This window comes from Pagrus major, chromosome 18 (assembly GCF_040436345.1).
Source record: "Pagrus major chromosome 18, Pma_NU_1.0".
In the NCBI taxonomy this organism is placed as follows: domain Eukaryota; kingdom Metazoa; phylum Chordata; class Actinopteri; order Spariformes; family Sparidae; genus Pagrus; species Pagrus major.
Window position 1 is genome coordinate 28,470,330 of NC_133232.1, and position 17,673 is coordinate 28,488,002.

The following is a 17,673-nucleotide window of genomic DNA, read 5'->3' on the forward strand; positions in this document are numbered from 1 at the left end:
ACTGTAATAACTCCAGTCGTCGTGTTCATGAGAAAACCAGTAAGTTATTGAGCTGAAATAACTCTGTGAGGCTGCGTGGGTTTCTTATGCAAATAACCCGCTCCATAAAAACTGTAATTCACATTGTGCAGCAACGTGTTTTGAGTCATGTCATATGTCAAATAAATTTATTTTCACATTCATGTATATGAAAAATACCGGAAATAAAAAATGTGATATTAACGAGGCACAAGAGCGTCAATCCCCGTAGGCCCGCACCAAACTCCATTCACTTTTCGTCATTTTTTGTTTATTTTCAGTCTCATAGGCTATTATCTGTGCAGATCTCTGTGTAGGCCTACCTTAGCCGACGTGTTGAGGGCGTGTGTTAATGTCGGCTAGGAAAAAAAAGAAGCAACATGTGCGTTTAGTAAATTCCGGTGTGGTTTTGCAATGAAACTGACGCACAGTCAGAGAGAGGAAGAGGCAGGGAGGAGGAGGGGAAGGGCCGCAGAAATGTCAAACTACTTCACTTGACACAAGATGGATTCTCTCTCTTTGATTCATTGCATGCATGGCGTTGATAATACGCTTTAATTAGCTGCCTTCTGTAGTGTTTCACAGCTCTCGTGGCACAACAATGGACTCTAACATTATGGAGATAATAGAGGAATTCATGGAAAGTGCGTTGGCGCAATGGGTACGTCATTTATCATTTATCACTCTCAGTTAGAGAAAAGGTCATCTTTTCTACAGGCACAGAGAAGGGAATCAAACAGTGTTAAATCTGTAGAAATCAGTCTTGGACAGAGGCTTATTCTGAAGTGAGCACTATTATTTCCAGTCACAAACACTCAGTATCTTTTACAGCTTTTCCTGTTCCATTTACTTTAATGAATATAAAAGTGAGAGTAGAATAAACAGCTAAAAAGCCTTGATAAAGCCTTCTTGCTATTGTGTTCAGCAAAACAAACACCCTACTTCTCCTTTTGGCAGCTTCCCTCGCCTCTTAATGGCCAACTTTTTTCATCCTAGCCGTGAAACTTCCGTGTCCTTGGGCCGTCTCTCATTTGAAACTAATACAAAGTTATGTGCTGTGTATTAAAGAGAATACAATTGCTAAAATATGTTGAGGATTTGTTGGGTTTGTAACAGACTGAATTTCCAGCTGGGTTTTCCACATGGGAAACCAATCAGCCCAAGGGGATTTTTTCTCCCTCTTCTGGTCAATGAGCAGTATTTATGATATAATGTGATACTGTACTGAACCTTGAAGGGTACTCTTTTAATGTTGCCCTCTTCCAAAGAGGGGGTCAGAGGTGAGGCTCAACAGGATGCCCGCAGCTGGCTCAAGGGCGCTTCAGCAGTGTGGTTATTCACTGACACGAGAGCTTTCACCCTGCTTCACATATGCTGAAGGACATCCACCAGTGTCCCTCTTTGTTTATCCTGTCGCGCAGGGTCTCGAGCTGCTCTGCCTCACCTTATCATACTGAACCAACTCGAGCTTGTTACTCTGTTTACCGACAGTGCAGTTTTTAGAAGGTGCAGGTGGGAATAAGCCTCATTATATTGCAGTTTGCATTGGCACAGCTCTTCTTAGCACAGAGAGGGAGAGACCTTGGCTTCAGTCCTGCTTGGCTGCCTGTCACTGTGAAGTGCTTCCCAGTGTGAGAGCACAGATTCCACCTGTCCAGACAGGTGCACCAACTCAAGTGGCTTCCTGTGTGAAAATGTTTGAACCTCTCCATCCCCCTCCTTGTCTCTTCCTCTCTTTTTGTACCTGCTTTCTGTTCCTGTCTGTCTCCCTTGTCCTTGTCAAAAAATCTTAAAAAACAATGGACCTGTCATTACGTCACAAAGTCTTGCTTTGGTGCCAGACTATGGTGACAGTCTCTGGGAGATTCATGGAAAAACACACCTAGCATATCATCAATGACATCTGATGAAGAAATGCCTCCAGAAAAATAAAAGAACACACTTCGATTCATTTGATTTCTTTTGGGAAAATCTCCTTTTCGCAGCCTAATTGCAGTCTCATCAGCGATACTGCCTGTTTGGTCACGATATTATCAGACCTGTCAGTCATATGGAAAAAGAAATCAGTTGTTAACCTTCTCTCTGAAGTGTCTTCTGTTATATTCTGGAGGCATTTCATCTTCAGAAGTCATACAACGTAGATATCTTGTGTTTTTCTCCATGCATCTCCCATAGACTTCAATACAGCTGTCACCACAGTCTGGCACCAGAGCAAGATTCAGTGACGTAGCGACCCTTCCTTCTTTTCTAGTTTCCTTGGTACTCACTCATGCTTTTCCCCTGTCTCTTTCAGGTTCAGCTGTTTGACAAGATGGTGGACAGAGAGGACGGCGTCCCGCTCTACAGCCAATACATGGAAGTGAACTCAGTTTCCCAGAGTGCCCGGGATCGCTACATGAGGCTGACCAATGGGATTTTCCTCAACGAGGTCATGCGGGTCATGTAAGATTGATCGAGATTTTCTTGCTTCATTGCCTCGATGTTATGCACCGGCTGTGGTAGAAGTGGTGACTAGACAAGGGGAAAATGAGAACAAATGTGATGAAGTTTCCCAGTCAATCTGTCATGTAGAATTAAAAATAAAGAATTTTACAGTGCTTATTTTAAGATATTTGTGGAAAAATTTAATGTTGAAAACAGAAAAATCAGTTTGTTTAACCTCAAGTGGAAATAGACAACTTTTCAATTTCCTCCCTCTGAGTGTGTAGCTGTGGTATTCCTGTTGCCACTGCTGTTGCAAACACATTAGCAACATGGCTACCGCTAGCAGCCTGGCTTCTGTCCAAAGCAAAAAAACAAAAAAGCCGTAAGAATCTCAATTTGGCCTAGAGATCACAATCTAAGTGCTGTAAAAAACCGTCTCAAGTCCCAGTGGTAAAGAGAAACACATATCAAGGGGGGAACAAAATCTAACACTGGCGCACTCTTCAATCTTACTTTTCCTCAGTTTCTATCACTCTCCCTCTTCGTCTTCTTTGGCTCCTCCATGAGTGGGGTATTTTTCTTTACACAGTTATTCCAGTTTTTCCATCACTACCTGGGGATAGTGACCGGGGAAAACAACAATAACAATAGTAGACGCTCTTCCTTTGTGCTGTAATTTGACCTTCAATTTATCGGAACTTTCCCCTAGGATTCATGTTTTGTGTTTTTAATGAAATGTCTACGATTATAGGATGGATTGCCATATACACATCCATGTCCCCCCTCACGACTTGCAATCACTTTGGTGCACCCCTGACATGCTGAACTAAGATGTTGAACTTTCCTTTTTAATATCAGTATTTTAGCTCTGTTATTATTTGCACTGCTAGACCTGAGTGCTGCCTCACAGAGCTGCTGGCATGACTGCAGGCTCTTAGTTTTGTTTTTACTTGCATAAAATTCGATGTAACATTCATCACATTCCCTTTTGTAACCTCGCATTGTTCTGCAGCCTGTGTGAAAGGATGGCATAAATGTACGACCCATTCATATTTGCCACAAATTTCCAGTGAATCATGAAATGGGTTCCTGCATATGTGCCAGCCTGTTAGTCATCTTTAATGAATTCCTTATCTTTGTGCTCAAATTTCAGCAGCATAAAGCCTTTTTCTCTCTCAAACTGGCAAGACGAGATCTTAGTCTGTGTTTGCCGAACAGCTGATAAATTTGGCCTGACCTAAGCCACGTTATTTCAACAAATAATTGCATGTGGATTCTCACCGCCTGCTTCTCAGGCTCATTAAAATTTTATCCACTCTCTGCTTAAATGCACCATTGCATAAGGACTTCTCATCTGGAGAAAAGTGGCGCTGGGCTGTTTGATCAAGCTGCAGCAAAAATTCACTGCTGTCTCTTTTCTGTGTTCGTCCCAGAGACCCGAACCCCAAGGTGGAGCGGCTGTACGCCAGCGAGAGAGATGATCACATGCTGAGAGTCCAGAACTTTTCTATTTTAAATCGACACCTCAGAGCCTTCTACCAGGTGTGTGTGTGTGTGTGTGTGTGTGTGTAGGGGGCAGGGGGGATTGTGGTGGTAGACCAGATCATCAGTGATGGCCTGAGAGTCAACAGAGCACACACAAGTTTTCTCTAAACATTTCACAGAAGGATGAAACTCACTGAATGAACTTTCAGTCCTATTACCCTCTTGCACTGTTTTCTTGATTCCTGAGATAGAATTTGTGACCACAAAGGAAATAAGTAGTTTCCCTTTTAACTTTTATCTCTATTTAAAGGGGTGCTTTGTAACAATTTGTAGAAATGTACATGTATTAATCACTTTTTAATTGGCCGTATGTGAGCAGATTGTAACGTGACATGAAAAATGAGACCGACCCTGTCTCTCTCGGTGGCCTATTCAAGGCTGTGGGCGATTTGTTTAATGCTGTTGGACTGTGGGCTTCTTTGTGAAGGACTCAGGTCTTATTTATACATTCTCGTGTGGCTCGTTTCAGTGCCTCTCTCTGCTCCGCTAACAGAGAGCAACAGTAGCTACAGAGCCACTTTAACTTCATTTTTGTGCACTTTTAAAAGCATAAAGAGTAAATAAAACTTTATGTAGGCCTAAGTGGTCCAAAAGGGCCTTAATTCTACATTTTAAAAAATCATCTAGTACAAATATATATAAATAACACATTTTTTATGCATAGCTCTTTAAAAACAAGTTAATATTAGGTAAACAAAAAATAAATTAACCTGGTCTTCTCCATGAAAAGTTATTAAACGATGGTATTTCCAAGGTCAAGAATGATCTTTCTCTCCAAACAAGCCAATATATAATAAATAATATTCTAGTATAATTGTCAGTGTGCCAAAAAGAGATTAAAAAATCTGGCGTTTAAACTTTACCAATCAGTATTTTTATTCTAACAGGGAGATCAAATGGCTATGTGTAATGTGTCTCTAGTGATAAATCCATAGAGACGTGTCAACTCAGCTGTTCCCCTCAGCCCTATAGAGCTTTTAGTGCCTTTAAGCTCATTGTTTTGGTTTTATTGGTCCACTGAATGAAGAAGAAGATATCGCTGAACACTTACTCCATGCCATAGAAAGTTTAATTAGGACAATGTTTCAATCCCATTTGGATCTTCATCAGGTCAAAAATGGTTTGACCTGATGAAGATCCAAGTGGGATTGAAGAGCTGGTGAAGAAAGTCGGGCATGCAGCTGCAAAATATATTTCTCAGGATTGATTGAGACAAAAACAGAGCCGAGGGGATTTTATATTGGACTTACGGAGTATTATTGGAGTGCCAAAATGCTAATGTTGCTCTGTGTTCGCCGTCAGCATTTGCTAACACTTTCACCTATGTCTGTATTGTGTTTACAGCTTGTTCTGCTGCTCCCAAATGACCAAAAGAATCAATGAATGTGCCTCAAGGAGTCTACACATTGTACAGTTGACAAATTTTGTATGCATATGCAGCTTACAGTATCACAAAGGAGCCAAATAACAACCCTGTTGTAGCCAATTCTGAGTGTGCGTCAAAGAAATTAGATGCTGTCTTTAAACACCGTTAAAATGTTGATTTATTTTTCAGTTGTATCCCTCGTTTCTCTCAGGACTAGAAGGTATATTTCAGCATTTTCGAAAATATTCTCATTTGCTTTTTTGCTGAGAGTGAGATGAGAAATGTTTTGAAGCTATAGCAGTCAGCGAGCTTAGCTTAGCACCAAAGCTAACACAATGTAAAGCCACAATTTGTCATATTTACACTTCAGTTTAAGCAGGGATGAATAAAACCAGATGTGACGTGTTAGTTAGTAAGCTTCACTTGTGCTGCTGGGCTTATTTTTTCACTTATTCCTTTATGCTAGGCTAATTGGCTGCAAGCTTTAGCCTCTTATTTAGATGTGAGAGTGAGGTCAATCTTCATCACCTGACTCCTCGCAAGAAAGCAAATACAGAAAGCGAACTATTCCTTCAACTCTTTTCCCGGGTAGTTTTAACTCTGAACAAGGAAAACCTCGACAACCTCTCAGCTGTAAGGCAAGTCATTACACAGTGAAGAAATACTGAGGCAAACCTGTGAGATGGTGACACGGACCACACAATTATTTGGAAATGGTCTGACTCTGCATCGCGCTCCATCTGATGTGTTGGAGAAAAATGTCTTCAATGGCCCTATTTACTGTCTCGAACATTTCTCGCCCCAAAGAAAGTTCTGAAACATTGGTGAAATGGCTTTTTTGTGGATGGACTGAAATGACTCGAAGCTCGTTATAAATAGAAACGTCTTGTAAATATCCTTCTAAAACATAACTCAGGGCCGCACCAAATGGCGAGGGAGAGGGGGTGACGGAGGAGGGCTGGAGAAGCAGTTGTCTAGCTGTAAGGTAGTAAAAACAGAGGACAAGATGAAGCTCAACTATCCGTCTGAACACATGAATATTTCGCCTGAGGCTAATGTAGAAAGTTTGACGTGTACGAGGGGGGGGGGGGGGGTGACGGAGCATTTGCACGAAAGAGAAGATGAAACACAGAAAATTTTCCATCCTCATAAGACGTGTCCCTGCTTATTATCAGGCAAAGGGGGTGAGAAACAGTGGAGGAGCTGAATTCTTTAGCTGCAGCTGTGGCTAGCGGCTTGAGAGAGGAAAGTGAATAAAAATATATCAAATAGCTGTATCATGCATTTCATAATGTGCATCGAGGGTGCCTGTGGCATGAAAAGGAAATGACACAGTTCTTTCCCCGAAGGATGATTCAAAGGCCGCCGTTCTCAGCAAAGAAAGCCTCCCAAAGCACGAGTCAGGTGGACTGAACATGCGCTGCTTAGCTTGTCACACGGCATACAAACACAGTCTACAAGGTTTCACTTCCTAATTTTCAGTGAATCACTAATGTCCCTTGAAAGCTCATAGCAACACAAAACACTGGCGATAATTGGGAGGATCACATCAGTCGGTGGCACACTACAACTTCACCTGGTGCGCTCAGAATAGGCTCCACTGCTGCTGTGGACAAATTTTCCTTTCCTTCTTGCGGCCTTATTTTGACACTGTGTATGTGTTAATGTGAGTGTGTATGTGTGAAATTCAATGACAGTGTGTGTTGTGTTAACCACAGCAACAGTCTACAGTTTGGCAGGGCTTAATTTTCTCTGCTGTGACCTCAGTTCTCTAATACAGCAGTGGAGCTATTCCTGTAGCTGATACAGGCTGAAGGCTCTTGTACAGTAAACACTCATCTCTACTGTAATGGCGTCTAAAGCACTGTTATTGTATTGTCCTCTGTTTGTTCTATCTGTGATTTTGTCTTCTCTTCTGTTCTATTAATATTATATTATATTCTGTTCTGCTCTTTTCTTTTGTGTCTGTTTGTTGTCAGCTGTCTCCTCTGGGTAGACAACTGGTGGTTGATTTGCATTATGAAGATATCTGATATCAGCAAACTTGTTAATTTTGTCATTTTCAGCTGTTATTGTTACATTTAAAGATATATAGTTAAACATGGTGGACATTTCAGACTAACTGCTTGTTTTGGATAACGATACGATAGGGAAATTATTGTTATTATCTCATTTTAAATGAGATGTGTACAGTTTGAAATACTATCATGAAAAGGGACAATTAAGTCATAAAAGCTGTTGTGTGATGCAGGGTTTTTCTATGAGGAAGTTACAGTAAACAAACATTGTGATTGGTCTTTTTTTAATTTGTTATATTTTGTTCTATTCCAGTTCAGTCACTTAACCCGAACCGGTGTTTTCCGACGCAGGGGTTTTAGAAAACCCCCCGTCACACACTAGCGTATACAATTTAATTTTTACATACAATTTAATTAATCTATCATTCATTTAATTCCTGAGGTGATTGGAAGTCTGATTTACGGTTTAAAGAAAATGACAACTTGAAACTGTCAGTCAGTTTTCTTTTGTCCTGTTTTCTACTTTACTTCATTATCTTCTCCTCTATTATTTAAAAAAAAAATCTGTTCTGTTCTCTTCTAGTCCATCTAAAAGCCTTTAATGCTTCTGAATGGAGACACTTAGTTTTCAGCCTTCTGTTAATGGGATGTTAAATGTTCATTTCTCCGGCCTACTAATTCATTGACCCTCTACATTTAAATGCCTCCGTCCTCGGCAAACCGTGGTATTTTTAAGGCGGCTGAACATCCAATAAATGATGTTTGAATTTACATAAAAATCTACAGATTAAATCTAGTTTGCGCATGTGCATGAAGGCAAAACGAAATAAAGCAAACACGAGACAGCCGAGAGAAGCATTGAAAATCATAACCCAGCAGCACCAACACAAACAACATAAAGTAGAATTGTTGATAGAAAGATAATGTTGCATATGGAGTTTAATTCTCTTCAGCACCACAGCCAGCAGCTTGATGAAAAATGTAATTCAGGACTTCTGTAAACAACACTAGATTAGTTTCAGGGCAGACTCGCAGAAGGATAATTCCATTTTTTACTGTAATGTCACTGGAAAAGGCTTCTTCTAGAAATTAACCCTGAGAGAAACTGCCCTGGAAATCATAGCACAGCACAGATAGTTGCATCATGTATAACTACTTGTTCATCTCTTACTCAAGCAGAGAATATAATTGTACCGACACATGATGTATAAAATATAGCAAAGGAGGGCACCGACACCACCCAGTGTGTATTTTGTCTGTATGAAGCCAGAGAGAGAGTTATTATTAAGAGGACGTGAGCATGCAAACAACAACAAGCAGCTTCCATATAGTTTATCTCAATGCATCATGAACCACGAGCTGCACGTTGACCAACACAATGCTGCTAATATCCTACATGCCCTGCAGCAGCAGAAACCTCAGGTTGACTGCACATGCATCTGATGCCAAACTCACACACGATGGAGTGGTTGCTGAAAGGAGCCTCTTGGTATATTGCCTCGCTCATTGTAAAGTTTATAAATTACAGTAAACAGCAGCAGAGAGAGCTGTAATTGTGACTTGCCGCTTGCTTGTACTCTGGTGAGTTTGCATCGATGCATCGCAGGAGGATGTGAACAGGCTTTCAGAGCAGTTGGGAAAGGAGCAAGCCAACAATGCCAGTGTGTGGCTGTGTGACAGAAACATTTTTAATTAACAGGGAAGTCGCTCTGGTATTTTCTGAGTTTAAAACCACGTATGTAAATTAATAACATATCAGGCAGAAGTCATCTGCTTGGCATAGATGGCGATGTAGGAGGAGCAAAGGACTGTGGGTCCACATGACAAATACTTATAATACTGCTGCCAGTGAAGCCAGGTTTCTGGAACGTCTGAGGCGTTTGCCATCCAGCTTTATTCAGCGTCATTTAGAATCTGCCAGGAGATTTGTCCAAGATCTTGAAGTGGAAAAGCCCACAAGCTGAAACAGGCTGACCAGAGAGCTGGTGGTCCTTCTGCTAGTCCTAAATCACCCCATTTATTCCTTAATTACTAATACTTTGTAGCCCAGGACCATTCGCCAAACATCCAGAGCTTATTTTCCTATTTTCAGCTTGTTTTTTTTTTATTCATGAGCTTATTTTTCTGTCCTTAGAGGATCGTCCACAGCAAGGGCATCATGACCGTGTAACTTGAGGGGGCACATGTCTTCTCACTTTTAAAATGTAATGGCTTTAGTAAATGTTTGAATTCTATTTTCACAAAGCTTTCTGTTTTAAATAGCTTTTCTGTATTCAACACGAGCCCATCATACAGTGACTAAGCGATTATAACCAACAATGTGAGGTCATGACTTGACATTTAAAAACAGCATTTCAGAAATATATGATAATAACTATATATGATAATACTTTTAAGTAGTTTATCAAGCATTTTTGTCATTGGTAGGTCAAATGAAAAGCATCCAGTCACTTAAACCATGTACATTAACATTATATGTTGAGCACCTTAAACTCTACTAGCACACCCAAATGTTTTTGGGTACCTTAAATTTGCTTATTAAAAAAAAAAAAACTGTGACCAAGATGTATTCTGAGATGGACGCTTTACAGTTGAAATAAAAAACTCTTTGTTGGACAAACATTGTAATGAAGACGCTGTTTGAGTACTGCGACATACCAATACTGATACATCTGATATATCTATCTGTGACGAGCGAATCATAATGGCCTGAATTACATACAGGTCAGGTTCGAGGCTTGTTAGAGGTAATGTGTGTCTGGCTGTGTTTGACGTCAACTGTGATCTTTGTGACTTTGCACCATGCTGTCGTATTACCCATATTATGCATATATGTTAACCATAAGGGCAACAGTGGAAACACTCAGGGATTCAGATACAGGATTGTTATTCATTCATTGAATCTTAACAATGCTTCTTTCACTCCGAGAGAAAACTCGGATTGATTGAGCTACACTTTAATGTATTAAATCTAATTCACACAAAAGCCTCCTTGACCTGGAAGAAAAAAAGAAAAGTTAGTCTTATCAGATATCGGCTCTTTGTTTACACCACAAACTGCAGGAAGCTGGTGGAAAGTTTTTCTGTTGTTGTTTACACAGGCTCACTGTGGGCAGACAGACAGGACAGGCCAGCACATCACATGAAGTTTTTTCTTCACTTAACTCTCCACATTTATTCTTTTCTTCAGGAAGACATGCAGCAGCTTATACTGATGCCTCTCCCAAATGTTGCCATACTGGGGCAGGACCCCCTAACAGGTACAAGATAACAGCGTGATCCTATCAGTGCCATGTCTCTCAGCGTAGGGAAAGTAATTATACTTTATATACGAGTCCATATCTCTGCTATCTGTGAAACACATTACGGTGATAATGATAGGGAGGATGGCAGAGGGTGGGGGTGCAGATGATGACGATAATGATGATGATGACAGTTATTTCTGTGTCCTCAGAGGCAGCTGTGGAAGAGCTCAGGCGACTGCTGCTGCTCTTATTAGGATGTGCTGTTCAGGTGATCGCACACTCACACGACTGTCACGCTTCCTGAAGGTCGATAATCACACACGCAGTATTTATTAATTTATTAATTAATTATTAATCAATCTGCATCTTATTTTCACGAATCATCGACTTATTGTTTAGTCAGTGAAATGTCAAGAAAGTGTGAAAAATAATCATCACAGTTTCCAGACGCCTAAAGCGATGTCTTCAAATTGTTTCATTTTAGACTCTTCATTTACTGTCATAAATGACCAGTAAAGGCAGTTGATCCTTATATCAAAGAGGCTGGAACAAACAGCATATGTTTGACATTTTTGTAACAATTAATCGATTATCAAAACAGAACATTTTCTTTCAATCCACAAACCCCAGGGTGTCCAAACTTTTCCCCTTGAAGGGCCAAAAATTAAACTTGATGGTGGGCAACGGGCCCAAGTAAGAACCCATTATATTGTATTGTATTGTTAAGATGGTTTATGTCCATTAATATCCACAGTGGTATTTATTTTACAGCACTTAAAATACTTTCTGTGCTAAGCAAATCCACTGAATCCACTTTCAAATTGGCTACAGCCTCAAGTTTCTCTTAAGATTATTTGTGTAGTCATTAGGGACTATAGAAACCTGTGTTTTCATTGTGTAATTTAGAAAAATTATCAAATGAGTAACTCGATGTAATTAACGACGAAATATAGTACTGCAATAGTTGTATCTCAAAAACCACAAGGAGTTATATCAAATTCTAGCATTGGATTCAGAACAACATACATTTAAATAATAAGTGCTTGATCCAGTGTTTAGCCTCCAATGAATGTTAAACTTAGTTTTGTGATTTTTTCAATCAAATCAACTTTATCTACCAGTTGAGGTTTGATAAATATCTGACAAAAAAACATAAAATTGGTATCGAAAAAAAGGTATCATTCATTCTTCACTTTATTCTGGTCAAACGCCTGAATATTTAAAATCAACAACAGTTCGACCAACAAGCAACCTATTGATCCTATTGAAATCAATTCTGTCCTGTATCTGAACCTCATATCTGGCTTAGGTCTTGGGAAAAAAAATATTTTGTTAACAGGTCCAAAGCTGAGCCTGACAATCTGAGTCAGTAAAGCTTGAAAAACCCTGATTAAAGTAACAACACAGACTCTCCTCTGGCACCACCCTCAGGTCAAATCTGACCTTTTTTTGCCCCAGTTGCGATAATGATCGAAAAATGGTAAAAGTTTTCTCTACAGTTTCCATCCATCAAACAATTGTATTCATCAAAAATCATTTTGTTGTCTGGTCTGCACTGAGCATCACAGACAGTTTGTTAATTTTACCCTCTTTCATTCAAAAGACTAATGAACGGCATTAAGGCCGTTGTAAAAAAGAGAAAAAACCTGAATAATGAATTTATTTTAGGCCGATCCACATTGCTAACCTTTAAACAAAGAAATGATTTTGTTACTTTTTCAGTCTGGGGGCTGGATGATGATTCGTTTTGATTTTCGATTAATCTTCTGATTATATTCTTGATAAATTGTTTAATGTGCAAAATGTGATAAAGAAATGTCAATTGTAATTTCTGAGGCCAACGTGCCATCTTCACAGTGCTTGTCTTGTTTTACTAACAGCCCCAAACCCAAAGATATTTAGTGTGCAGTTAACACATTAGTCCAGTGTTTGTTGTTTATTTATTTTCTTTTTGGGATGCACATTATGGCATAATTGTTGATAATTCTTATGTTTGTTTGTCGAGCTGCGACTAGTTCTTTTTCTCTTTTTTAGTTTCTTGACAAAGTAGCTGTGTTTTTTTCAGCCCTGATGGATATGCCATTGTGGGACTTGATTTTAGACCCCGATAACTGTCATTTACATTTTTATATTCTCTAAAAATAGATAGTACACTATCAAGTCTGATATAACCACCTTCCACCATATTTCACCAGTCAATTGGGAATAAACAAATAAGCACAAAAACAAAAAGAAGAGCCATGAGATGACAGAAGGGCACTTAACAACAACAGTTTGAGTTTCTTCACCTGCAAATTAAAGTTGTGACACCCCTTGTGCTATTTTTTTACATTCCCTCTGTCTGACCTGTAATACTTGGTATTTAAATGTGTTAACAAAATGTCTTTTTAATTTTTTTTCTCCACTTTGTTCATTAGTTTTCACAATAGAAAAATAAACATTATATATTACTAAGATACAGGGGAAAAAAACAATGCATCTTTATGTATACATCTTTAAATGAAGGTTCTTGTAAATTCCTTCTGCTTAAACTGTAACCCTGTCTGGGGTAAACTTTTAATGAAATAAAAGTATATCTGTGCTTAGCAGCAGACATAATTAATACATGGGCTAATTAGCCGGCTAATAGCCTGATCAAGAGGTTGTTAAGGAACCACATTCTGCCCATGCACTAGCACTTCAATGGGTCTGATCTAGATTTCAGGCTGATATACTGTATTATATTGATTGACTCTATTTCATCCCTGCGTGTCTGCAGTGTGAGGCGAAGGAGACGTTCATTCAGCAGATCCAGTCTCTGGACATTGAGACCCAGGCAGACATTGCCAGCTGTATCCAGGAGGTACGTTTAAGTATTAATCAAATCAAGGTCCCCCCCCTCCCAAATATAAAAGACATTCGCCAACTGACCAGTATGAGGCGATTTTATCCAGGGGAGACACTTCTAAGAGGATTTTTGTTCCTAAATATGATTGATCAAAGAATTTCTTCACTGTGTGGCCTGCAGACACACAGGGAAGAAACTATTATACCTTCTACTGGGGCTTCAAGTGAGTCTGAAAATGAGCTACTTGTTATTCTGCTGGCAGCCTTTAAAGGACCTCTGGGTGCCCCTTGCTGCCACCGTGGGATGGATCCTCCACCCCTCATGTCCACCTCCCCACCTCCACCTCTGTCAAATCATCCTCTCTCCCTCGTCTCTTTTCTGCCATGCTCCGCTTTCCTCTCCAATAAAGCCCAAATGCCAAATTGTACTCTTTTAAAAATGCCCCCCGTGAATAATTGCCGGCATTACGAAAACAGCATGCTGCATACCAGTGTGTCTGAATTACAGTAGCAGCATGTTGCCCAAAAGCTTTTTTGGTGCCAGCTTCCTCAGTCTCATAAATCACCGAGGTGAGAGGTGCTCTTCCTGTGTGGATGGATGCACCCCCTGCTCGCTCTTCATATGCCTTCCACCCGAGGACATTTCAAACCTGTCTACATGATCATTAGTTTCACACGCATTAGTCAGGCATCTTTGGACACACTTCCCCGACATATGTGTGATTTTTTATTTTTTTTTGCATCTCTGCTTGGTATTCACACAGCCTTCACACTGACTGGATTGTTTGTCGCCAGATCTGCCATTTTGTGTCAGGTTTCCCAGACGCCCATTGATCTTATCATAGAGAGCTGATAAACTGTCCTTGCTGCAGGTGACTCAGGATCCTCGCGTTGTGCTGCCGCTCCGCTGGGAGGAGCTGGTGGAGGATGAAGGTGCAGACTTGCAGCTGGTGTTCAGCTCCATGGCCAAACAGATCCAAAGTCTGCTGGCACAGAGAGACACACACCTGGAGGTACACATGCACAAATTATTTTAAAATGCACTGAGATTGTTGTAACCACATGTACTTCACCTTATGTACGCTAAAATATGGGTCAAGTTAAAGTTAAGATCAGATACTTTTACTTATACTTTTATACTTTTTATTCAAGTACTATTCGTATGGGTCACTTTTACTTTTATCAAAGTAATATTACATTTTCAACTGCATTATGTCTCCCTCTGTCCTCTTATACAAGGTAATAATATGCGACACAAAACTGTTTATAAGCGAGCTTTAGAGGTGCTTGTAGATGGATTTTCTAAACCTTTGGACAGAGCCAAGCTAGCTGTTTCCCCCTGTTTTAAGTCTTTATGCTAAGCTAAGCTAACTGGCTGCTGGCTGTAGCTTAATATTTACCAAACAGACATGAGAGTAGTATCAATTTTCTCATCTAAATCTTAGTAAGACAGTGATTTAGTGTATGTGACATGTTCACAGACATGTTCTTAAAATTTTGCAATATTCTATTAAATCATCTGATGATGTTCACACGAATGAGAGGAGCTATGGAGAAGCATTCAAGCCCGACTTATTGAATAATACAGCTGATTGGAAATTGCCTTATTGGCCATAAAGAGACACTAAACTGCTTTATCACTTTTATGTTTACCTTCTACATCTGTTCACACACACGTAGCTAGCAGTGCTGTTGTTATCTATACATTGCATGAACTTCCACAGATGTTTTTGTCCCTTTCATAATTTAAACATAAATCTTTTGTGGTTTAAGGACACACACCGCAGAGTACAACAGCAATTTTCAATTCCTGCTGAGGACCTTTGATGCATGTCTGACATTTATGTCAAACATAGCAGCACCACGATAATGAGAAAAATCTGTTTATTTCTATGAAGTCATAAAATTTAATTAACTGAAAATTAGGACATGCATAAGTAAGTGCAGCACTTGTTTCATCGTGGCGTAATTGAGTCACATATTTGATCAACATTTCATATCTCATGCTGCTCAGATCTCATATTCAGTTTGTTGCCATTCTTCACTGCTCACAGCTGCAATGATTCTGCCGTGTAGCCAACAAAAGCTGATATTAAAATGGTATCTCAACTGAGACTGTAGGATAGATTAAATTTCAGAAAACACAAGTATATGGTGGGATTTGAGGTTGACAGGAGAAGTTTTGCATCTTTTTTTTTTTAATTAAATAATAACAATATAAGAAAGATTAGGTGCATGTCCACCTCCAATGTCTGAATAAAGGACTATAGTGAAAGTATTTTGAGATATCCTACGAGGGTCAGTGCTTTTTATTTATTTATTACCCCGTATATCATCTTCTTTTCTAAATATGACTCTGTCACCCTTAAATCCACTGAGGTTCCACTTACATCTGTTACCAGTCTGAGCTGGATAAGGGCACCTGTTCTGAATTTTTATTCTTGAGCCACTACCGAGGTAGAAGCTCAGCCACTGAGTGACATCACTGCAGGCAATTTATCAGATTACATGCAGCTTCCTCTGGATGCTTTATACTGCTTTTTTCACATATGCAGTAAAACTCCCCAAAACCTGTAAACACACTTTAATGTGTAAAATTTGTGGAGTTATTCTTTATTACTCACTGACCAAACTGACTAAACTAAAAAGTTTTTGAGTATCAATTTTATGTTTCCAACCTCTTCTTAGTTCTCTTTATCTCTCTCCAAATATTTAATTGCCTGCGTCCTCTTTGTCCCTCATCACATCTATCGCCCCATCTCTTCCCCCCTCTCTCCCAGAGGATGGCAGAGCTGTGTCGGGACCGGGAGGGCCAGGCTGACACAACCACGACGGCCCTGGGTAGTCGCAGCGAGGAGCCACCCCAAGGTCTGGCGCTCCAGCTGGCAGACAGCAAGGCCAAACTTCGGCGCCTTAAACAACAACTGTGAGTGTGTGTGTGATGGAGAAAACTCATAAGAACCTTCAGAAAAGTTGCGATAAAGGTCAAGACTAAAAAAGTGCACATGATTTTGTCACACAGCACACAAAACTGTGAGTTGTTACTCAGCAACGAGTAAGAAACAAATCAGATACCCACTGCTTTAATGCAGTTCACATAGTGTATTAATATAGACTGAATCATAAAGATCACTGATGGCCAATTATAATTTCTGGATATATATGTGTTCTCACATTTTCTAGCAAACATATAAGCTAATGTAAAAAATAAAATAAAATCAGCACAAAAATACTGATTTAAGAATTGCCTTTCTGGTACTGATGGTTTAATGTTTGACTTGTTTTTTAGGGAGGATAAAGGGGATCAAATATTGGATTATAATCAGGAGATTCAAACCATGGAGGAGCAACTCAAGAAACTTCAGAAAGAGGTACATGAAGTCTGATTTACACTGCTGGATTCCTCTGTAGGAGAGGAGGAGAAGTCCTCTCTTTGGGTCTCACAGAAAGACTGTCAGGCATAAAACTTGACTAGTTTGGCAACAGCTCTAACAGGGTGTATATTAGGCTGGAAAACATTAGAGCACAGCCAAGAGCTCAAAACACAGGTGGCTTTTAACAGCCAATAAGTAAATCCCTCTTAGGTTATGTATTTAGCAGAAATTAGACTACACACATTGCAGCCAACTGCAGTTTTGTCCAGAAGAACATTACTGTCACACTTCCCTTTCAGTTCGACTTGAAAGAAACAATCCAGCACAGAACTATAGACATGGAAGTGTGAGCTCATAATGCTCCCACTGAGAAAAAGCCTTCCTTCAATCATTTACTTGTATTTTTAAATTGAGTTAAATTTACTTAGAAATACACTTGCAGATCAGAATCAGGTTTATTTCCAAGCAGGATTTCACATACATGGATTTTGCCTTGGTGCTTTGGTGTATATCAACAATAAGCATTTTAAGCACAACTACACTTACTGCCTCGCGGTTTTATGCCTCGTCACACCGGTCAAGTTTCTTTTCCTGAGCTCTGGCACTGAATAATGGCCAGAACATTTTTTGCAGAATATTATGATGAAGTCGACCTCTGACCTTTTAGATTGGAGACAGTATTTGGCACTACATTAAAATTTGTGTGTGTTTCGGGGGTGTCTTCATTTAAATTTCCACCCTTAACTTAACCTAGACCTAGTTCTGATATAAACTTTAAACTAAGAGCTCGTAGAAAAAGAATACAGCAACAGGTTTTTAATTTTCTTCCTGTCCTTGTGAGGACATTTCAACCTCAT

The 17,673-nt window shown here is 39.7% G+C and overlaps 1 protein-coding gene across 1 annotated transcript in view; it reads left to right on the forward strand.

Annotated features, from left to right (window-relative positions):
- Positions 1-604: 604 nt before the first annotated feature.
- ccdc88b (coiled-coil domain containing 88B) overlaps positions 605-17,673 on the forward strand; it is a 47,826-nt gene continuing 30,757 nt past the window's right edge. Inside the window, exons 1-9 of the mRNA XM_073486369.1 lie at positions 605-679; positions 2,312-2,460; positions 3,876-3,984; positions 10,562-10,631; positions 10,826-10,884; positions 13,375-13,458; positions 14,315-14,455; positions 16,223-16,368; positions 16,732-16,813. Coding sequence (XP_073342470.1) covers positions 620-679; positions 2,312-2,460; positions 3,876-3,984; positions 10,562-10,631; positions 10,826-10,884; positions 13,375-13,458; positions 14,315-14,455; positions 16,223-16,368; positions 16,732-16,813 — 900 coding nt within the window. The 5' untranslated portion in view covers positions 605-619. The remainder of the gene's footprint in view (positions 680-2,311; positions 2,461-3,875; positions 3,985-10,561; positions 10,632-10,825; positions 10,885-13,374; positions 13,459-14,314; positions 14,456-16,222; positions 16,369-16,731; positions 16,814-17,673) is intronic.